We start from the raw sequence: 23,788 nt of genomic DNA, 5'->3' as shown, positions 1-23,788 counted from the left end.
TTTTATTTTTCTTTACTTTCACGGTGATCTTAATCACGAATTGGTAATAACATTATGGTGCAGAATTTTTTTTATATAGAGGAAATAATATTATACATAATATATACATACATTGATATCTCTATTTGGCTTGATTAAAAGTGAACGAGAATTTAGGACATAGTATACATAAATAGATTAGATCGGTATAGTACCTATGTACAATATCATTAATCTTTTTTTAATTAAATAAGTAAGAGTAAATTGTGGTAATTACATTGAAACAGACAAAGTGTACAAGACGGATATGTAAACCTATCAGACCGTGTTAGTTTAGAATTTGAACAATCGTCTTAAGAGAAAAAAATCGATGTCAGACTCTGCTTTTGTTAGAGTCGACTCGGCTTACGTAGCCGTTGAAAATGTCCATAATGTACTTCTTTTCATTTCGTCAACGCTCCACGAGTCTGCTTCCCAATTATACCGGAGGTGTTGAATTTTTTCAATATCCTCAATCGAATTCGTCACTTAGACACTTTACACCACAACACATAATATATCAGGTATCGTATGATATAATAAGTACACAAAACATGTCTTCCCCGAATTCCGAACGCGCCATCTTGTAGCATAAAACACATAGCGTCATATTTAAATATAAAACTTTTTTTTCACCAAAAATTTTTTCCCACATCGATTCAGTGTCACGAACATATAGTCCGACAGCCTGCACGGCGTTGTCCGTGCTTCGATACTCTCAAAATCGACCCTAAACGATCAGCTGATCGTCCGACGCGCCGCCATGTTTCACAACCGGATCCCAAAACTGTGTCACAAGTCATCTCTTCGCAGAAAACGCCTGCTGAACCCAGGTGTTCGTTCACAGTTGCATCACATTTTTTTTCATCCTCCAGCTAACTTTTCCTTCAATTTGGCAGCGGCGGAAGTGGCTGAAGATACTCGCATCTGTTCACCGGCGCCGGTAGCAAATAGCCATCGGTGTCGAGGGCATCCGGCGATCGAATGGCGACTGGTCCTTGAGGTGGGCGAGGCAGCGAACCCTTGTCGCTAGATTTCTCGCGGGCGAGTTCCAGCTTTTCCAAAATGTCGGTGAACTTGAGCCGATCCTTTGGCTCCGTCTTCCAGCAGCCTCGCATGACGTCACAGATGAATGGCGGACAGTCTTCGGGCGGAAGGAGCATTATTCCCTGTAGAATTAGCTTCATCACCTACGGAACGAGAATGCAGATCGTTAATGCCTGTTTTTTACTCCAAAAGCAAAATCGGTGACTATCATTTTTTTTTCACCCGGTGAGAGGGATTTTTTTATGGCGTTTCGCAGACCCTTGAATATTTTGAAATTTTTAACATCTCAATCTTTTCTTAATACTCTGGAATCACGCGAAGTTCATTAATTCCTATAAAATCGTTAAAAATCCATTTGAATCTTGTGAAATTATAAGATACCTTGACCGAGTCTCCGGAATCTTAAAAATTATGTCAAATCTCTTGGAAACGTGTCATCTTGAAATCTGGTACATACACGAAATGATGAGTGATTTACTCTTAAGCTTATGCCATAGAAATCCCTGAATTTGGTACTGAACTTCCAGATGTTCATCGTCTAAATAAGTGACAGCTGTCTTTTATCTTTTCATGACGAGATGTCAGTTTTCTAAGGTCGATAAAAAAAATTTTTTTTTCCATCTATAGCTGATTAGATTCTTCGCGTTACGTTCACAGAAATGAAGAAAACATTTTACTTCGTCGTTGTTGTGCCCGTAATACGGCTGCTTTCCGAAGGAATAAACCTCCCAAATAACAACGCCGAAACTCCAGACGTCACTTTCTAACGTGAATCGGCCAAATATCACGCTCTCTGGAGCCATCCAACGAACGGGTAGCAATCGAGATCCGCCGATCTGTGGATGAAGAATTATTATTACGATTTTTAATAGGTTTCAAACGATACCTCAGTTGACAAACAACAACTTAAAAAATATATAACATTGTTATATCAAGTGTCTACGGTATACTCTTGTCTTACGTGCCATTATTATATTACTACGACCTACAAAACACGAATTTTCATACTTTGCTGATGTTGGAATACAAATGGCGGGCATTTAATACGCGTTTCAGTTCTCACGACTTTCTTGGTATTTTCAACGATTGTTTATTATTAAATTGAATACGTGAAACATTGTTGCTGTTACGTTGATTTGTTTTGATGTATACAATGAAAGAGAGAGAGAGAGAGAGAGAGAGAGAGAGAGAGAGAGAGAGAGAGAGAGAGAGAGAGAGAGAGAGAGAGAGAGAGAGAGAGAGAGAGAGAGAGAGAGAGAGAGGAAAGAATATGAAAATTTGTCATTCATGTTTGAGGGAAAACGTCTTCGTTTTTTCAGTGACATATTAAGTACCTTGTAATAGTCGCAGGTGTAGACGTCGCGTGACATTCCAAAGTCAGCAATCTTCACGATCAAGTCGGAACCGACCAGGCAATTACGGCAGGCCAGATCTCGGTGAACAAATCTTTGCGACGACAAATACGTCATTCCAGCCGCTATTTGTGTTGATATCCAGAGCAAGGAATCCTGTTTTCGTAAACAAAATCACACGAATTATAAATTGCGATTTTCTCAGGAGAGTAAATTGAATTTTTTCATTTGATCTGAAATGTCTCAAATCACAAACATAACATGAGGAAGATTTTATAGGTGAAACAGAAGCTAATACGTAGATAAATCTGACTTAAATAAGAATTCCTGTGATACGGAATAAAATTTTTAAATACTGAATTTCTTCTGTAGAAGCTTTTGCTACTAACAATATCAGAGAAAATGTATTATTCTACTATTTTTAACGGAAAATCCCTGTAGACCGTTCGATTTTAATAAAAAAAAAACGATCTCGCTTTACTCGTAAATGAATTTCCTCTAAATCTTTCAAGGCAGATTTTGTTTTTAGCTCGTCACTTGGTGAAATGAAATGCGATACAGACGATCGTCAGAATCTACAGATCATAAAGTTATGATTGAGAAGGAAATAAATTGTTAATATCATAATCAAAACTATCTAACTTGATCGATTTGTGGACAAATTCGTTGAAGAATAAAATGATATCAATGTCATTCGAAATGATTTCGTAATCTTCGAAATCACACCGAAATCAGTTATATTAAAATAAAATTCTGCATCAGTAATCATCGAGGTGACCATGAGAAATAATTTAGGATCACAGGAATCTCTTTGTAATTTTAAGAAATAATGTGAAATGTTAAAAATCATGAGAAATCACTCGATCAAAGCAATATTTATTTCTCAAGTAATCTCTCACGACCACGAAATACGTAATCACGATATCCATTTTTGACTCGGTGAAACATCTCTAGGAACAATCGGTATAGACTAGGAAAAATATTTCTCATACCGTATTCCTCCGATCAAACAACAAAATAAAATGTCTTTATATTTGTCTCGAAGGAATTTTCCGCTGCTTGATGAAAGTTATTATGAAAAATTTCATTGGATCAAGTGAAGATGCGCAGTGAATCACGAATACAAAAAAAAAAAAAGAAATAGAACAATCGGAATTTCTGGACCTTTATTTTAAAATCTGCAACAATTCAACTGTTACTCGATTCTCACCCTGGTCAAAGGCGGTAATCCAGGTGTGGAGCATCTCAGTTGTCGCGAGTTTGCTCTTAAAACTTCGGCAAGATCGCCGTGAGGCATGTATTCGAAAACCATCCAAGGACTGTTGGTCGCATCACGGAGAACAACGCCAATCAGGAAAAGGATATTCCGGTGCCGGAAGGACGACATTATGTCCACCTCTCGCATAAAGTCCTCTTCAGCCTCGCAGGAAGCTGAATCTTTCAGGACTTTGACTGCCACCGTTTCAGTCGCATCGCCACGACGAAGTTGACCTGTTAGAACAATATTAGACATGATCTATAAGTAGATTTTTGAAAATTTATTTCACGGAAAAAAGCAAAATTTCCTCTATCTGCAAAACAAGTACTGCGAACTGTTTAATTACAATTTGTAATCGGTTACATTTTAATCACAAATTATACGTAGGTATGTGTTAATCAACGCGAAATGAATTGCAAAATTCATTTGTACGAATTGGAATTTTGTAGTTATAAACCCAAGTGAAATAAGCATTATATTTTTATTTAGAACTGTGTAAAACACAAAGTATATATTTCGCGTCCTTGAGTTGTAATTAATATCAGTTCGAGTACAATTTTTAAAAGTATTTGATATATCTTACTCGTGTAAGTTACAAATTTGAAAAGTAATCAATATGCCCATTCTATACAAATGAAAATACAATTGAAAGTGAAGAAATTTATCGAAAGGCTAAATCAACGCTCACCTTTGTAAACCTTGCCGAAACAACCCTCTCCTATATCTTGCAGGAACAAAACGCAGTCACGACGAAGTATAGGAACCTCCGGGGATCCGTAAGTTGAGTATTGTGTGTTTGGTATATATTTGTTGGGGAGAAGGAATCCCTTCTTCAGATTCATCGGAGACGGCTGTAACAGTGATTTAAACAAGATGAGTCGAAAAAAAAATTCTATTTTCACTTTGTAATTACTTGACCACATTTTCTACGAGTGTAATTATTCTCACTCAATCCCACCGTTACGGATATATTCGTAATTTGTGCGCAAACACTCCTTGACCATCTTATCTCAGGCAATAAGATCCTGTTTTAGTATACACATAAATCGCAATAGTTTTATAAATTCACGTCATTGGATTTGATTAATAGTTATCGTTCATAAAAAGCGCAAAATTAATTAATCATACGTTGGTCTTATGATTTCTAGATTATTTTCTCGGAAATTACTGAACAATTGTCAACACTAAGAGACTTTAAAAATCTCTGAAAAAAATCCTGTATACTCCAATAATATTTGCGGAAACTATTTCAAAAAAATTATTGAAATACTACACTTTCGCAGAAATTGACGGTAAGATTAAAAAAAAAAACACATACACACACACACACGCACATAATTTTTTACTTTTTTCAGTCTTAATTCAAAGTTTTTCGATGTTTTCTTGAACAAACGAAGCAAACTTGTTCAAATAAAAACCGTTCCCCGGATATTTTGATTTGAAAAAAATTCAAAACATTTTGGGCTAGAATCTGAATAATCAACGAAATTCATTAATCTTTTTCTTGTTCAATTTTGTGAAATCTATGAAAATATTTTTCACAGTATTTCCCGTGTTATTCCACAAATTTTGCAGAAATAATCATATAAATATGTATATTTCCATGTCAATGAAATTATACAGAAATGATTTATGAACAGCTTGACATTAATTCGATTTCTGCGTGCCTAATTATTCCAATACTGAGATTACTCTTCAAAAGATTCTTTATGAATAATCAAATGACACGATTTGATCTAGATAGATTATTAATATCAGAATAAAAAAGTACGAAGGAAATTAACTAGTAACGCAATAGTTGAAAGCGACGCTGCAAATAGTTGAAGAAAGAAAAAATGTGATGCTGCTAATGTTCTCGATACCTCGAAGTAAATCAAGCACGAATGAATCACGCAAGTATAATTCTAAAGTATTTGATTTTTATCCGAGCTGAAATGTAATTTGTCGTACATCCACGAACGATGAAGGTGAAGATGTGACGCAATATCATATATATGTATATATTTGTATGAAGTATAACGAGCGTAAATATATAAAGCCTGTCATCGTTAGAAATTGTAACTGGGTTATGCTTCGGCCAGGCAATCAATTCCAACGCCTCCGGTTCCGCTACTTCGTTGATGATCGCGTACACAGAAAGCTGAGCTAACGATCTTCCGGAGGGTTTTTAAACACTAGCTAGTCACTGATTAGACGAGAGATTTGAACACTGAAAGAAACTGTGACGTGCAGCTGTCTTTGATCCTGTGAAAAAATCGAACCTCTCCCAACGTGTGCGGCGAAAAAATTTGTTGACTTTACCAAACATGGCGATCAAATGTGCCGAAAGAAATGTTCTTGTTATTTAACCCTTACGCCCCGCACCGGGGTCAAAATTACCCGATGGCGTGTTCACCGTAAATTCCATATGAGAAACATCCGAAATAATCTGGTTGGATCAAAGATAAATAATGAAATATCGTAAAAATCGATAATTCATTGTTTTTCCAAAAATTTTACCTCACGCACTCAAATAAATAGCTTTTTTCATCACGCGGTAATCTTCATATTTTTTTTCATCGATATCTGTGTCTTGAGAGTTGCAAAATTCATGATTTTTTTTTTTTGTAGAATTATCCATTTTCCGGTACTTTGTTGTTTTATGAATTTTTATTTTTCATGTTCGAAACTATGGTTTGCTAAAAATAATTAATTTGCCTTGAAATATCACACTTAAAGAAAATCCCCAGACTTTTTTCAAGTTATTTGAATCGATTTGAAAAAAACGTGCTCGAAGTAACTTCAAATTGTGATGTCAAGTCATGATTCAAAGTTATTTAAAATAATTAGGAGGTTGGTTAGTCGAAAACCGATACTTTTTGTCAATATTATTAATTGCCGATAGTCTTACATTCGGTATTTGTCAAATTATCTACCACGAATACAATAATTTCACAATTACCAAATGCACGGCTATCTCGTAATAAAAATAACAAAAAAAATGTCGATTTTCGATTCTTAACAAAACATGTCTTTGGCTATACTTTGTCACCATGCTTATTAAATTCAAAACATTTCTCTTTTTTCAACATGTCGATAAAGTACGACGAAAGAAATGTTTTTTGCTCCGACGAAACGTCAATTAATTCAACAAAAAAGTAGCCACAGTAATTTCCTTGTCCCATGTATGATCACCACGATGTTTTGTTCATCAAGAGAGATTTTTTTTTACTCTTGCGTATACCCATTTAGATTTCTACGTTTGATACTTACGTTCAAAGAAGTTCGGCTGCATTTAGACGTGTATGCCCGCCGCCGCTGGCAATACCTAGCAAGAATAATCAGCCCGATCAGGATGAGAAGAGTGGCAGTACCACCGATAATTTCAGGTAGCTTTCGTTGGTGGCTCGGTCCCACTTGAGCAGTAGTGGGCACCTTCAACGAATCCATGGTAAATGTAAAGTCATATATAAAAATTCGCATGCTAAATTATCACAATTTTTTCATTTCGTTCTACACCAAAATCAAGAAGACACTTATATTTTCGTTTGACAATTTGGCAGTTTGTTCTCGCATCTCATTATTTTCAAACTCAAAGAATACGAACAGTAATTATTAGAAACAGAAATATTCAGATTTATACGCATGAGACACAGCGCGTAATGCATCATACACTCCCTTAATACCACGTACCAGTCCTACTCTTACCGACCGAGCAATCTCATCCCGATTTCTTGTTTATTCAGTAAACAAACGGATAGAATCGTCTCAAATTTCTATAGTAGGTTTGATTTCTGATCGCGGAAATAGAAAAATTCACGCATTGTTAATTATTTCGGAAATTTCACAGTAATATGAAAAGCAGACAAACCTCTTTCTTGTCTGGCAGCTCGGTTGTGCTGTTCGTTATGTTTCCATTCGGAGGTATGATGTTGTGAATTGGCATCGGCTCCATCGGAACTGCAATGCAAATCACGATTACCGAGATTCGAGTAAAAATTCGACTCCCAACCAACGCAGCAGCGCTCACATTACTCATAAATATATAAATCATTCCATGTCAAATCACCCAGCCTGTGACCTCATGGTGAATGTGTTTTCTTTTCTTATGTGATAAACCTCGCTTAAAGAATTACAGATTTTTTTTCATTCCTTTGTCATTTTTTTTTTTTTAAAAATAACTTGACCTATCTCAAAAACGATAATGATTTGATTTTCAGGAAATGTAAACAAATTCAACCATGTAAAATTAGGATTTTTAGACAATAATTGAAGTGAGATTTCGGTTTAAAGAAAAAGAAAATTTCCAAAAGCATTCAACTTTTTTTTATCGCAACAATTAAAATTGGATGTTTTTTTTCGTTCTACGGTCGTTTTTCCCAGGATTTCTCAAAATTAAACAACAATACACGACAGAATAATCTTATGAATATTTATTTGTAAATTTTTGAGATGAATAATTGAAATTTCTCTTGGAAAAATCGGAAAAAAAGGAATCCGACTTTCGTTTTGACTTTAAAATTATCGTTTCACACGACGGAGTTTTTGTAAATTTATTCTAAAAATCAAGCATTACCTTGTTTTTTAGGTAGCTTGAATACTTAATATGTGAAATAACATGTTTTAAAAATGTCTTTTTATAAAGGTTTTTTACAGTTCTTGGAATAAAGAGTGCACGAAAGTAATAATTTATCAAACAAAAATCTGGAACCGTCAGAGCCACAGTCTGGTTGATTTCACCAGGGAATGCCTTATACTTACCCGTTATACGCGGGCATGTCAGGGCAGCGGTTGGTATCGAAGAATCGTGAGGACAAATACAGATCGCTGTATCGTTCCCGAAATTTTTGCAAGCCGCTTCCGGCCCACAAATTTGAGGATTTCCATGGCAGTTTATAATCGTTCTGTTCAATGCGATTGCTGCCTGCTGCCACCTTATCGTTGAATCTTCAGATTGCTCAAGCGGAAGGCCCGCGGTGACGATGGAACCTGGAAATTTGAATTCCGGTTCTTTTAGCTGCATAAATTATTTTCAAAGAACGGAAAACATATTTTGAAAGCCCACCGTACAGGGCGAGAAAAAGAAATTCAAAAAACACGATAAACCAGATTTCTTGATACTTCAAAATCGTCGAGTTTAATATAATTTAAAAAAACTTGAATCGACTCGTAGCCGTTTTACTTATGATTTCAACGAAGTAGCGCATAATTTAATCAATTTCATCAATTCATCGATAAATCAATTGGAAGCGAGATTTACTGATTTCGATTAAATTCTATTCAATAACATACTTATATTATATGCTTCAAGCTCGCTGATCTATTGGAAATAATTATTGAAACAGTGCTTTGTGGAAGTAATCTTTAAACAGCACTTGATTATTTGGTAGCTAAATCAAAGAATCACGGTAAATTTATTTCTCTGTCTCAATGCAGTATCAAAATAATATGCAGTGAAAAATTCCGTGCAGTAAAGGTTAATTATATAAGTCGTTTCTTGGCGCTAATTTCGCTCCTTGCTGACTCAACGTGACAAAATAAAAGCGTAACTGATTGCACGGAGATTGCACCGCTCTACATCCCTTGCTATTCGCGCTGTTCAGCTAAAACCGAGACTAAAACGATCAGCTGTTCATCCAGGCAACGCCATATTGCTTTATCCAGCGCCGTATTTACTTACATAAGTATTTTTTTGGCGCTCATTTCGTTCTTTACTGACTATTGTAACAAAAGAAAAACGTAACTGATTGCGCGGAGCTTGCACTGCTTTAAATCCGTTGCTATTTGCTAATGCTACATATAATATCCCTTGCTTTCAGCTAAAACCGAGACTAAAACGATCAGCTGTTCACCCAGGCAACGCCATATTGCTTTAGCCGGCACCGAACTTGAGAAACGTATTTCGGAATCGTATTTATTCGTGTCTACTGGGTAAAAATTAGAGCAGTTTAGGGGACTGGGAATATTCTTCCGTCTGTGTAAATGTGAGACACGTTACACTCCGTATTTATTCCAACTCCGCGGAGCGGAGCCGGTCAGAATTAATCAAGATCGAGGCCTCATGGCGCAGGGCGGCGTTGAACAGAGCGCCGACTGTTAACCGAGGAGTAATTAGGCGTTTGAACGGGTTCGTCTGCTCCGACCTCTCCGGGGTCATTCCGTGTTCCGGAGGGGAAATCCTGCGCCATAGTCCTGGACGAAACTGCGCACGTGTGCGGAATTGGCAAGTTTCATCAACCGAATTTTACGACGTTCGCTTAATCGCAAGTTTGAAGAAACGATAACCGACAAGAATGAAATTTTGATGGGATTGAACAATATATTAGAACATTAGTAAGCAAAAAGAGACGAAAGGCGAAGAAAAAGAAGTCTCTCCTAAATAACCCACAAGATTTATTTTAAATTTATGCATTGTAATTAGTTTTCCGAGTAAAATAAGTGTTGCTATCCTCGTGAATCGATGCGTGAAATTGATGTTTAGCATTTTTTTCAATATACTCAAAAATGCTTCTTGGAATCAGGTAAAAACTTTGTGACTGTAGTGAAATAGTTTATTTTTATCTGAATACAGAAACAGCTTATACATAGTACCTGGGAATTATTTTTCAATTTGGATAACATCCGATTCAATGTTGTGCTCAAATTTTTTGAAAATCAGTGCAAAGTTGAGACAAATTTTAAAAAAATTCATGAAACGAAGTTCAAAGAAAAATCATGAATGCTCTTTTATACAAGCAGAAATAAATAGAAAGAAAAGAAAAGAATGTAGGACGTCACAATTTTATCAAAAAATAAATCTTATTCGGTTTCAAAAATAATCGAACTCTGTTCTCGGTGAAAAAAATTTTTAGATATGAATCTTTGACCGTCCGGCTGTCGGAGATCAAGGAATAACGATCGTTTCTCGTTCAACATATTTGAATACTTTATCTTATATAATAATACAACGACCTAAATTAGTAACGGAACGGTTGTTTACAAGGGGCCTACCAAAACAAGCAATGCGATACTCCGACTGTATTAGAATACAGATAGGAATTTCATTTCATTTGACGGGAAATATTTGAATAAGCGAGACGTCAGTTTTCCGACCAAATTTTCGATGTTTAAATAATTATCAGAATTACCGCGTTCGTTTTCAATTATTCTGAAAAATCCAAAATTAAGCATATCCAGTTAGGTGGTTAATAAACAATAAAAAATTTGACTGCACATTTTAATCGATTATACGTCATACTCATTTTTTTCACGCTGCAAACTTTGCGCTTTTTATCACCATCTGGGATATGTGTGGAGATGTAACGATTTGTTAACACAGGTCGATAAGTGATCAATAAAACATAACGAATAATCTCCGTATCGTTTTTCTTATCTTTCTCATTTTCTTACGTACATATATGTATATATATTTATTTTTTTGTACCTACCTATCTAAAATGTGTCAAAGAAAGTTAACTTCGTTTTAACGAGAGAAAAAAAGGAGAACACGAATTTTCGTTATCCGAAGTTATCCGAGTAATAAATCTTTTAACAAATTCTGAACTATGTTAGTGACTGGAAAAAATCGCCGAGAGAGAATAATTTCATCGGCGCATAAACTAGACTACTTACATCTCCGAAAAACGATTCGTTCCTAGGTGGTGTGAAAAAAATTAGCCAAATGAAAAAAATCATAAGATAAGAGCTGGAAAAAGTAGCTCAAATTAGTAGTTAAATTAACATTTTTTGAATTAATGAACAACCTTAAGAAGGTTAAAAATTGTAATATTCGTACAATATAACAACAGATTGTTCGAAACGAATTTTAACTATGCCGGCGTATTTTTTTAATAAAATATAAAGAAAATCGATCGAGAGACGTGGTTAAAAAATTTCAGAATTCCAATCAAGAAATTGGAATTGTTCTAATATCTTCAGAAAGTTTATTTGTTTAGTACAAAAATCGTTACTTCTCTAAAATTCGTTGAACAATGTGCCAAAAAAACCTGAAAATTCATCGATGAAATCATTACAAAAGTTGAATCTCAATAACTTAAAATTAATAAGGAAAAAGGGGATTAAAAACAAAAAAAGTTTGCCGGAGTTGTCGAAACTCCGTTTCAAGACCATTCTTGAGAAATATTTTCTCAAAAATAATTGGCCAAAAAATGATTGACAATCTCTGCTTCTGGTTAAAATTCACGGTCTAGTAAATTATCAACGGGCCAAAAACGGCGTCTCCGATTTTTAATATCGTCTTTCGGAGGACGGAATAAAGGCGTTATCCGTGGGGCCCGACGGTTTGGGCCTTGGGTTGGGGTTGAGGCCGGCAGGGCCGCATATTTGAATCCAGCCGAGGTCGACGCGAAGGGGTATCTTGGGACAGAGAAGCTATTCATATGGTGCTCCGAACTCGTAACGGGTCAAGGCGTTATCTCCGCGGTCAGCCATCTCCGATGCTGCACCGACGGCACAACTCGACGGGCTTTCTCCTCTCTGCGTTCACTTTTTGCGCACGTGTGCTTCGGCCTACGGCAATGACACCGTGCTCTGTGCTGCCCCTTGTCCTTATAACGAACCACCGTTGGCCAGTGCACGAATATCGACGATTAGCTGATTTCGAAAGCCGTACTTTTTTTTTTTTTTACCATTTTTATCCTTAATATCCTCGAGCAAAAGTGTTCAAAAGGGGCATTGTTTTTTCGATAAGATAAAATTTCAAAGTCGATTATATTTGATTAGCTTCGTTTTGCTAATTTCAGTCTGACTGTCGAAAAGCGCGTTTCATGATCTCGATAAAATCTTCGTTTCCATTTCTTCTAGACTTGTAAATTTTTCGAAAATTTACTATTCGAACTTTTCAAACAAATGTATAAACTCCAGTAAGAAATGAGATGTTGAAAAATGTCGAGACGCGATTTTGTCTCGTCTTGAGATATGGATTGATGAAGATATTAGAAAATTATTGTATCACATAAAAATCACTGTCATTTTTGAAGTAGGAACATTATCTTTTCTTTTTATTATGACGGCTCCAATTTACTTATTGATTTAGTTTCTTTTTTTTCCTTTTTTTTTTTTTGTCGTCAAAAATGCCCTCAAGTCTTGAATTGATTTTTTCGTTAATTACAGGCCAAATTCATTTGTCGTCGGGTGAGAAATGTTTATGCTCGCGTATTTCAATATGTATTAACGATTTTATACTATAACTTTATAATTCATGTTCATTAACCTTTCTATACATTTTATCTATTCCAGCTGAATTCACCATTCTATTTTGTTGCCAGTACACTCTTCGACTTCTATTTATCAAATGAAAAGAAATCCTTGCACTCGCACCCGTAGCTTAAAAAATTCACCAACAATCGAAAAAAGCAACAATTTCGACAAAAGAAATAGAAAGAATAACAATCGGAAGTTATCACTTAGAAATGCGTAAATCAGTCGAGCAAGATCTGGTAAACATTTTAGCATTATACTTTTTAACAAAAAAATTATCCGAAATTACACAAGTTTTAAGAAAACGATAATTTTGTTGCCCGCTTGATTGGTTTCAAGAATATATTTGATGTTTTATATCGGATGAAAGGATCGTCAATATGGCTATTTTTAAGCGATAACAAGTCTTTTTCATAACAGTACGGCGAGATTAATTTTCTACATAGAAATCAAAATATTTCTACAAAATTCCTAGTAATTCATACCGAGAGATTTTCATGAAAGGATCTGCTCGTAGCGCGAACGCTTCAACTTACCGGACTTTGATTGGCTAACATTGATTCTCTCAGCCTAAGGCGAGAGCCTTCGCTGAAAAGAAAAAATTCCCTGGAATCGACCTGTTGACAATTGACAGTCAAACATAACCTCTCACGGATTAAGAATCGCCATGCTGGTAACATTTTTACGAGGTTGGCTACGCTTAATAAACTATACGAGTTGCAATTATCGAGCAGGGTTGACGAAACTTTGCTAACCAATCAGAATGCTTGGATGGTGGGGGAAATGTGAACAGTGAAACAACAGAATCTCAACCCGGGTCTTTTTGAAAAAATAACTTTAAGAAGTTAATATTTTTCAAGGGAACGCGTCAGTAGAAAAAAAAAAAAAAAAAGAAATACTGTTCCGCATTGTTATGAACGAAATCAAAACTAATTGACTTCCTCGGCATTAAGTCTTGTGAGCCCTCGGATCTCTCGACTTTTAACTACCGCGGCTGAATTAAGATAAGTTTGAGATATCAGTTATTCGTGTGTATACCTATCATCTCCAAGCTTCCCAGACTGTCGGAGCTACAGCAGCAGCAACTATCAAACGTTCTAAGGCCTGAAAAATTGGGCAAAAAATAGTTACCCTCCATTATCGTATACGTTCGTTATCCTGCAGCGCCAGCTTTCCACCATTTTTTGCGCCCCACGCTGTGCTCGGGATCCGTCGTAATTAACGGTTCAAAAATCGGGGGAGAGGGGGGAAGATTCTAATTTAGAAAACGGCTCGTACGAACCGAAACTTTCCCGTTTTACACGATCGCAATAAATATCGCTGCAACCAGTAAATATAGACAGATTAATAATTTTTTACAATCTTCTCATTGATTCAAAATCGTGGGAATATTGAGAGCGATTTGTCCGCAACTTTCATCATTTTAATTACTTATTTTGCGTTGATTAATCTATTTTCCCCTACTTGTTTTTTCGACAAATTCACAGATCCGATCGATTTCTGTAATGTTTGTCATTAAAACACAAGAAAACTGATGGGTTATTTTTTTTTTTTTTTGAACCAACTTGATACGAATTGTCTCTTCTCATTTTTCTGCTCGCGGGTTAAATTGTTTGTCATACAATTTTTGGGAGTCCCCGCAATCCTGTTATATATTTATCGGGGTTATCAGGATCGGTGAGATATTATTACAATTATGTTTGGCTCCAAATGGTTACGCAATGATGATGACGTTCGACGATGCTTCTACGATAAAAAATTGACGAAAAATACGTGATGGATGCGGTTTAATATTTTCGTGATTATTTGAACCCGTTATTTAGATCTGAGGTGATTCAAAACAGTTAAAAAAAAAAAAAAAAAACACGGAAAGACTGGGTTTCAGATTTTAATTCGTGTTAATAATTCATTTCTAGACTTACAATATATTGTTTTTCAAAGATAGAAACAACTCATCAGTCATCAAAATTTGCTCATCAACGGAGCTTCGGCATCTTTGACTTAATTCAATTGAGGTGAATTTAAATTTATTTAAAATGATCTCGTATTAGCACGGAAAAAATTTCCAAACATTCTATCATTATTTTCTTTGGGTCTAATGAGTTGTGCATAATTTTTTATATTTTAGACCTTATTTCTGCACAAATTAACATTACTGAAAATTATTTTCGGGGGATTTGTAGACCATCAATACACGAAATGAATGAGCCATGATCGACGAAAATTGGAGAAACAAGTCGATTTTGTAATTTTCTTAAGTTTCCTAACGAACTTTTTTCATTGCAAATCGCGGGTTTCAATTTTTTTCTCAATATCGCGAAAAGACACTTTAAGCAAAACTTGACTCAAATAACGCGATTCGCATTTTGACCTCTTTTGGTTTCTTTTTTTCGTCATTCGATATTTATCATCAATTTTGTTCAACACGTGCATTGTTGTTGTATTTTGTATATTTATAGTTGGAAATAAACACTTTTTGTTGATCTTATTACGAAGTAGTCCATTGAGTACTCATTAAATTAATATATTATTCCTAAGCGATGATGAATTTCAATTTATCAACGAACACTGGAATTATAAACAATGGGGTAGATATCGACTGAGGATATCGATTATTCATTTTAAATAGCTTTAAAACGATATTAAATCTAGTAATATTCACTGTATTTCATTTTATTACGGCTTGTAACTTGTGTGTTAAACTATTTTTTTTTTTAAATTCATTTGTACAGAATTTTTTCGCGATAGTCAATTCAATACTAATATTTAGTTGATCGAAATCAACGTCAGTGGAATCTTCAATGATTCGGAATTCAACGATACCAAAATAAGTGATCGCAAAGTGAAATCGATCGAATCTACTGAATTTTTTACCATTTTGCATGGATGATTTGATATGAAAAATCGATATCTGATCTCTTATTGATAATTTCTCTGATAGATAAATGGATGAAATAAATTTCATGAATGTGTACCACTTTTTTCACCGTCCAGTATTAAACGAACTAAATTTCGAGAAGATGAAACTACTGCCATCCTGTAACAACATCACCCATTTAATTCACAACTGATGTCAAAATCTAACGAAATTAGGCAGGTGCAGTGAGCTGGACGCTGGAGCAGACGACGACCCGTTGTAATTGACCAAGAGTTCGAATTAAGTCACTGATATAAAGAAAAAAATGTCCGAACTATTATCGTATTTCAGCATTAAATAAAAAAAAAAAGATTCTGGACGCAAGATAATAATGAATTTCTTTGCTGAATTTAATTCTCTACAAAATGGTTCTAGGACCATATCCGGATTATTGGACGTGGCTGAGTGCTAACAGTCTTGAAAGAAAGCATGAAATCTTTGCCATGTTCTTTATAAAGGTAAACTTGGAATTCCGAGAACGATATTTGAAAATTGTACTCAAAGGGTATGCTTCAGCGAGAATTTTTTATTTGCTATAATATGGCAAGTTTTTCATATGAGAGCATGAAAGTAATGTTCCTTACAAACGAAATCGCGCAATAAATAACACTGAGGCTTAATTTACTTTAAAAGAAAAAGAATGCGGCGACTTGAGCAAACGGATTTAGTGTCGCAATCAGTAGGAAAATGTAGTATCGATTACTATAAATTACCTAAATAGTTATCGGTAACACATTTGTCGTTTTTTTTTTTTTACACAGTACGAAGAATATTCGTAACGTTATACTGTAACGGTACAAATGTAGTTTTCATTATAAATTGTGGACATTCGCGCAGCACTTAAATTATAATACTTAATTCCTTCGCTATTTATGTATAGAACTATAATATCGGTTGACGGTAAATAAGCGAGGAATACGAAAGCTCACGAAGTGACTAACTTCCTTTCGATGAAGTTAATTACCTAATAATGGTCATGTGCATGTATACGTAAGTTACGTAAACAATTAGATTACTTACTCGTGTATAACTTGGCACTGCGTGCCACGCGAGAGATTAGAAGCTCGCTTATCGAACTTTAATATGAACTCCGTTCAGTCTTGTTTGCAATATTAACAAGGATAAATATTTTGTCAAATAGTGTTTCCTCCTCGCATGAAGTTCCGAGTATTTCGGAAAAAGCCTGCGGTTGATTTAAACTGTCGGTATTTTTTTTACACTCCTTAAATAAAATCGTCGACAATTGATTTAGTTGATTTTTTAAAAAGCTGAGTATTATTCGGATGATTAGAACAGACCTTTTTGTTCGTTATGGCAAAAAAAAAAAAAAAAAAAATGAATATAAGATGGACGAATACGTAGAAAAATACTGTTACAAAATTTTTCTATGGTAAATTGTCGGGTTCATCTGATACCCTGATGCTGTTGTCCATAGATAGAGAGTGGATTTACCGAAAGTGAAAAACAATTCTGTCAGATAACGGCGTAAAGTCGGAGCATTGTTTACCCCGATATGAACGCAAGCATGTAAATAACTTAAATACGCACAAGCATTCTACGTAATGCTGTAATTTCACTCTGGGTACGGAATTGAAAATTGTAGTCCACCAATTTTTTATTATAGCCTATATTTTTTTCGAAGACTGCTACGTAGCCAAAATTCAGAAGTCGAAACCTTGCTGTAAGATCTGAAATTTCAATATTTCAGAATAATTTCACTGAGATTATGTAATTCGTTATCGACAGTCGCGATTCGGACAACTTTTCACAGTGTTCACAGTGAAAATTTGATCGCATTTCAACCGCTGAATTGGTTGAAAATACCGTACGAACTGTCATTTTGTTTTCACATATTTCAGATAAATGCCGTGCGATGAAGAAGAGTTAAGATGACGGTAAAGAAACTTTTTTTTCGCTATTATTATGGTGAAAAAGAGAAGAGATAAAGGCATGGATGTTCGAAAATGGGAAGAGACGAGAAAAAGAATATTTGAAAAAAAAAGAACAACGCCACGATGACGTAGCTCGTGATTTTGACGATCCATGATCACACGAAAATAATCGATTCTAGATTTTACGTGAGAAAACGTGACAAATGCTGTGACAGGCATGGTGGCAGGAATATTTTCTAGTACGATTAAACAAAATTGAACTAAAATTTACAACTGTTATTGATTGAAGCGGCGTATCAGGAAACTGTCTGCTATCTAATTTTCTGAAAATTTATCGTTTTTATTCTTTATCTAAATGCTTTCAATATTTCCGGCTGTGTGTCTGCTACGCCAAAGAACGTACGTTAACAAAACTTTAAAACCCAGTGATCCTCCATGTTCGTACCGTGAGAGGGCCAATCACGTATCAAAACTGCCCGAACATAAACTTGAAATAGTTGTAAAAATTTTTTACGCATCGCAATAATTCCGTTTCGATGATTGAATACCATGTTTTGTACAGCTTTTATATCAGCCTTGTTTCAACTAACATTTAACCCACGATTATTTATTAGTTCCACTAATCTTATCGTTTTTCAGATTTTCATACTCCAATCATTTCATACTACCAACTTTATTGGTACTCCGTAGTAAATTTTACAACGAAGCTTGCAGCTCGGGCTGTTTTCACGTACAGATCGATTTTCGCGAATATTTTTCTCCGGACTGAGCACCTTTTTTCAACTTCTTTTTCCGCAGTTCAATGCGGTTCACCGAGTACCTTCAACCCGACTTGTTCCAGAAAATTCGTTTTATAATCGCGGAAATGCGAACAATTCTCGTCTCTTGAAAAGTTTACTAATTTTCTTGACACGGACACATTTGTCGTACGGCATTTCGATCAGATTTCACTACAATTGCTACAGATTCTACTGACAAAATAACAACTGCCGGTACAACAGTTACCTGCATTGTTTTCAAACATCCGAAGATCGTAAAGTTATTTTCTAAAACAGCCCGAAAATCGGTGTGTGTGTGTGATCAAAGTTAACGGATTTCAATAATTTTGGTCTCAATCGACGCGGCTTTTCTTGACACAGAATTGATACGAAAATTTCACGCGATTGTTCAAGTACTTTTCAAGTCATCCGAATAACAAAATAAAAAAAACAAAAAACATACCAAACTACCGATATCTCGAGAACCAGTCAACGTATTTCGATGATCGTGGTTTCAATCAAGACGATTTCTTCTCGACTCAGAACCGCTTAGATTTGCAACGCGATTAGTTTGTCTCCGATGATCGCGTCGCTGTTTAACTTACGATCAGACCTGATTGTTTTCGGCGTACCTGGTTTAAAGTCCGGTTGCTTCAAGGCCCGCCTGAGCTTGGCGGGTCTGTTTGGAGCCATGAAGAGGCGATCTCGTCCGTCTGAGAAAGCGCCAAGCTAGCAGAGAGTAACGAGTCTCGTCGAAGGTGAGAGACGACATGCACCTGCACAAGCACAATAAGCACGGCACCAAACACTCGCGTAATTATCAGAGCAGCGGTGGCTGGGTTCGAACTGTTACCACCGCCTCGCTAATTCCCCCATTAAGAGCCGAACCCCTCGTCGCGCATTCTTGGTCGACCGATCGACCGGACAGCCGGAAAAGGTACTCAAACCGCTCTTTCCAATCCAGCGCAGTTTCGGACCATGGCTAAAAATCGGGCCTGAAAGACCGGGGCGCCAAATTTCAACCCGGCAGCTCTTCGCTGACTTCCGTTTTAACCACTCCGCGTCGCACTTCTCACCGACTGAGTGACTGACTGACTGACTGACTGTCTCTTACTCGCGGACCGCACGCGTGCCTTCTTCACACTACTTCTGCCCACTCAAGTTAGTGCCCACCCACTGCATCTGATCCCTAAGTCCGTAGCCACGAGTGCCAGATTACGCTCATCACCCACGGCCGGAATTAGGGACGCACTTTGGGGCGGTCCCGCGTACAGTAAGGAATGAGAGAATATATATTCAAACGCATTAAGCGGGGTGATCACCCTTTAGCGCTTGATTTTTGAAACCTGAGGAGGTTCGTCGGCCGAACGTCCGTACTTTTTCATCATTTTAATACGAAATAATCGTACGTTCGGCGCGAGGTGAGGAAAAATAAAAGATTTTACCGACGGCTGGTGGAAAGTAGGGACGCGTCGTGGTTTTTCGTAAAAAATACCAACGTCAAAGATAGTTTTTTACTGTAAATACCAGAGTAGAATATTTACTCTAGAGTAAATTCTGCGTTTTACGAAGTATATTTTGCAAAAAAACCTGATGTGTCCGTCTTTTCCTCCAGCTTTTAGCAAAATCTGCTCTGGTATTCTCTTCGTTGGTATTTGTTGAATTACGCTACGAAGATATCTCGGAAAGTAGAAAAATGTCAAATACTGGAATTTTAGACGAAAGTTTAGATGTCGATGTTTCGTTTTAAATAGTTTAAAAATTCTTTAATATCTTGAGTAGATTCTTTCGATTATTTAGCTCTAAGGTGATTCATTTCATCCGAAATACTATTTGCTATAAAATCAATACAGTGGAAGTCTTCTTTCTTACCAGTAACCAATTCCACGCAATAGAACATGTATTTACAGTTCAACGAAAACGATGCGGTCGTTTCAGAAACTCGGGTAATCTAAAATAAATAGATTTAAAAAATGCACTTCCAGACAGTGAAACTACAGAATAGCCGGAAGCTTTTTTGAAATTTTGAAAATGTAAAAATGTTAACACATGTAAGAAATAGTTTTATTTTTCATCAGAACACACCACCTTTGAACGATTGTTATTAAGAAACTATTATATTTAGCAAAAAATCGGCCAGATATTCGTGAGAAATCGTTACAAAAAATGTTCAAGCAAAATTATAAACCAACGGGACTAATACTTTCTGAGAAAACTTTGTCTCCTTTTCCGCAAACAATTTTTCAAGGAGACAGAGAAGAAAATTTTCCGTCCCGATGAGTATTTGGCAAAATGTATATTTTATTACATTCAATTAGTTATTCGAAGGCGATTAAACAGCGACATTACACCGTAATTTATAAATCCATTGTTTCATGTTTTGACAAAACTGGCGGGGTGAATTATAGTTTTGGGTTTCTGTAGCGTAAACGATTTTCAACATAAATTGTTTGAAATAAACTAAATCCAGAACAATAAACTGTGTATATGATGTATGAAATAATGATAGTATTTTCGTTTTTTTTTTTTTTATTCCAGGCCATAAATTTTTTATCCGCTTTGTAGCATTGGCCTTAAATAATTCGACAACAGTTAAATTGCTGATCCCCGCGGAACCAATAAAAAAAAAATACGCTTTCCGGTTTCGCTCTTCGATATTTTCGTTTCCAAGGGTACAACAAATGCGATCAAGTTAACTCAAATCTCCTATAACTGAGCATGTTTCCAGTGTTCCGCAAAACCGACAAGATTTTTAAGTGCTTGTTCTCTTTTTCTCCAAAATAAATTTACTCATCTGTTGTTTCGCGTAAATATTTTTCAAGGGTTATTTTTCGGAAAACGATGTTATGAGAGAGATCGATCATATACAGCCTCTGCAAATAAACCCATGTACACAGAATTATGCAGAAATCGTGTTTACAAAGCGCCGAGTCACAGTTCGGGGATGTAAACGAATCCTCTGTTAGTTATGCGCCGGAAGGTCGCGATTAAACTCTTCTGCAGTTGCGTTTGTCCGAACGTTTACAAGGGCCGCTTTGTTTTCTTAGCAAAAGGCTCGTAAATGCTAATGTTTCGCAAAACAACCCGCAAATTTGGCAGCAATTTGACAGATAAGCGCTTATTTCCGTTCCCGATTCTCCACCTGTTTCAGTGAACAAACTAACGAGCAGACGTAGAAAATCGTTTTCCTTACGTCAGTCGCTGTGCTTCCGCTCCAAATTTCCACTTGGCTTTCCCGAAATTCTACGTAGATCACGCCAATTTTGGAGAACGTGGGACGATTTTTTCCAAATGTTTCACGACCTTTTTTCAAATATTTCTTAAAATTAATCCATCAGATCTACGCTTTCTTGTGTTTTGAGAAATACTTGACGAAAGTTCCGAGTTAAATTTCTCAATTATAAAAATCAGTTTCATGGACAATTTCTTTTTCCCAATTCTAAAAGTATCTCTAATACGTTTTTGTAAATTAACCCGTCGAATATTTGAGAGCATATTAATGAGACGAAAGTGTTGAAAATCGAGTTTAAGATAATCAGAGTTTGCAAAAAATATAGACGGAAATCCGATCTTAACAAAAATGACAAACCACGAGGCATACGTAATTACAAAAAGTTACAAGGTAAACCAACGAAGTAAGAAAAATTATAAAATATTGTTCATCAAATTGAAAAAAAAAAAAAAATGTTCGTTGTCATTGTCAATTTGTTGAATTAATAATTCACATCCGAAGTTTAAAGCATGGTCAAAGTAACATATAGACAGATATTTCTACCAAGAATAAAAAAAATTTTCGAGAAGACCCGAAGCATGATCGATGGATCTTGATCATCGTTAGCGGCTTGAATGATTAATCGTTAGGTGGCAAGCGTGGATGGTTGATTCGGGGTGTTCTAGCTCCTCTCGTTGATCGGCATAGTTATTTTCGACATTTCTCCTCCCGAGTAAGAAACAACGGAACAGACTTTGACCCCGTGCGCGATGGGCCTGTGCCCACTTCGCCTTTCGCCGCGCGCTCTATTATTACAAATGCCGGCACGGCCAGGTTTCGATGAAGAGAAGCGGAGGGTGCGGCGGTTATGTTTACACTGGGCTACAGCTTTACACCTGGCAACAAGAATAGCGCCGGATTCTTTGGGTGGAAGTGTTTACTCGTCTTTTAAATTAAAGAGCGAATAACAAAAGGATTCCGTACAATTCTATCCACCCTTTACCTCCCCGCTGCTCTTAACTTTTACGTCCATTATAAATCTGGCAGTTTTTATCCCGACTGCTGTTATCAAACGACGGTAAAATTATTACACGAATTATCAACGAATAGAGATTACTCGGTTATTACAGACATAATTAGACCGTGGTCGGTGTCATGTTTCTCATTGTTCCAGGAAATCTACACCGTATTTAATTATAGAAGTAGTTTTTTCAACCGTATTTCACTATTTGCCAGTGCAATGTTACGAAATAAAACCTTAATCGCTTGCGCAGAGTTTTACATGCCACAGTATTTGCGCAATTTTGATAAAACTGACGCTGTATCGATCAGCTGATCGACCAGAACGGCGCCATCTTGCTCTAGCCGCGCCCATGCTTTGAATCCTGAATAACGATTTGGTAGGCGAAGTCTTGAAATGCAAATAAATAAATCATCAAGCCACAAGTATTTATGTGATTTCAATAATGACTATTGATAATAAACTGCCGAGAAGCAGACAAAAAGAAAACGAAATGAACAAACATCTCGAGAATACGCTACAGCAGATCCTTGGGTCATTATCATGCAACAAGAAAGAAGAAACGCGGCTTGTATCGCTTCGACTCTCGTTATTGTTTACCGAATGAATGAAAAATGATTCGGACTAATAGAAAATTTGTATCCATCTAAAACCATTTTCTCGATCCCAAAATTACAATTGAAAACAATAGACTGGACGAATGAAAAATGATTCGAAGTAGTAGAAAATTTATATCCCTCTGAAACCGTTTTCTCGATCCCGAAATTACAATTAAAAACAATAGCCTGGATACCTAACTAAATTATATATCGCCAGGTATTGTTTCAGTTAAAGTTTTTAGAATCAGGTAATTATAACTATAGTGTAATTCAAAGTGTTTGAAGAATTATATTGCAAATTTTCTAAACGTACGAAATATCTTTTTTTGCGGATTAAACTAGGGTTGTGGTAATTTGAATTTTAAAGCACAAAGTGAATTCAATAGAAAACTATAAAAGCATCAATACTAGCCACGAATTCACATGAATTCAAATCGTTGCAGTATTCACGGAGAATCGAATAAGGGATGAAAATTGAACTGTTCAGAACGTGTTAAGGCTTCATTCCAGCTAAATTCAAATCTCTACAAGAGAATCG

At 36.0% G+C, this 23,788-nt stretch overlaps 1 protein-coding gene across 1 annotated transcript; it reads right to left on the bottom strand.

Moving 5' to 3' along the window:
* On the bottom strand, positions 1 to 19,564 carry LOC124297131 (tyrosine-protein kinase transmembrane receptor Ror-like). The gene is made up of 9 exons (XM_046747797.1): positions 19,052 to 19,564; positions 8,416 to 8,643; positions 7,526 to 7,614; positions 6,928 to 7,089; positions 4,364 to 4,526; positions 3,628 to 3,908; positions 2,400 to 2,573; positions 1,743 to 1,901; positions 1 to 1,208 (listed from the first exon to the last, which is right to left on the bottom strand). The coding sequence occupies exons 1-9, from the start codon at positions 19,110 to 19,112 to the stop codon at positions 906 to 908; spliced, it is 1,620 nt and encodes a 539-aa protein (XP_046603753.1). The 5' UTR covers positions 19,113 to 19,564; the 3' UTR covers positions 1 to 905.
* Between the last annotated feature and the right edge of the window lie 4,224 nt (positions 19,565 to 23,788).

Source organism: Neodiprion virginianus, chromosome 2 (assembly GCF_021901495.1).
Source record: "Neodiprion virginianus isolate iyNeoVirg1 chromosome 2, iyNeoVirg1.1, whole genome shotgun sequence".
Lineage (NCBI taxonomy): Eukaryota > Metazoa > Arthropoda > Insecta > Hymenoptera > Diprionidae > Neodiprion > Neodiprion virginianus.
Note: the sequence above shows the minus strand (reverse complement) of the source record. Positions and strands in the feature narration are given on the sequence as shown.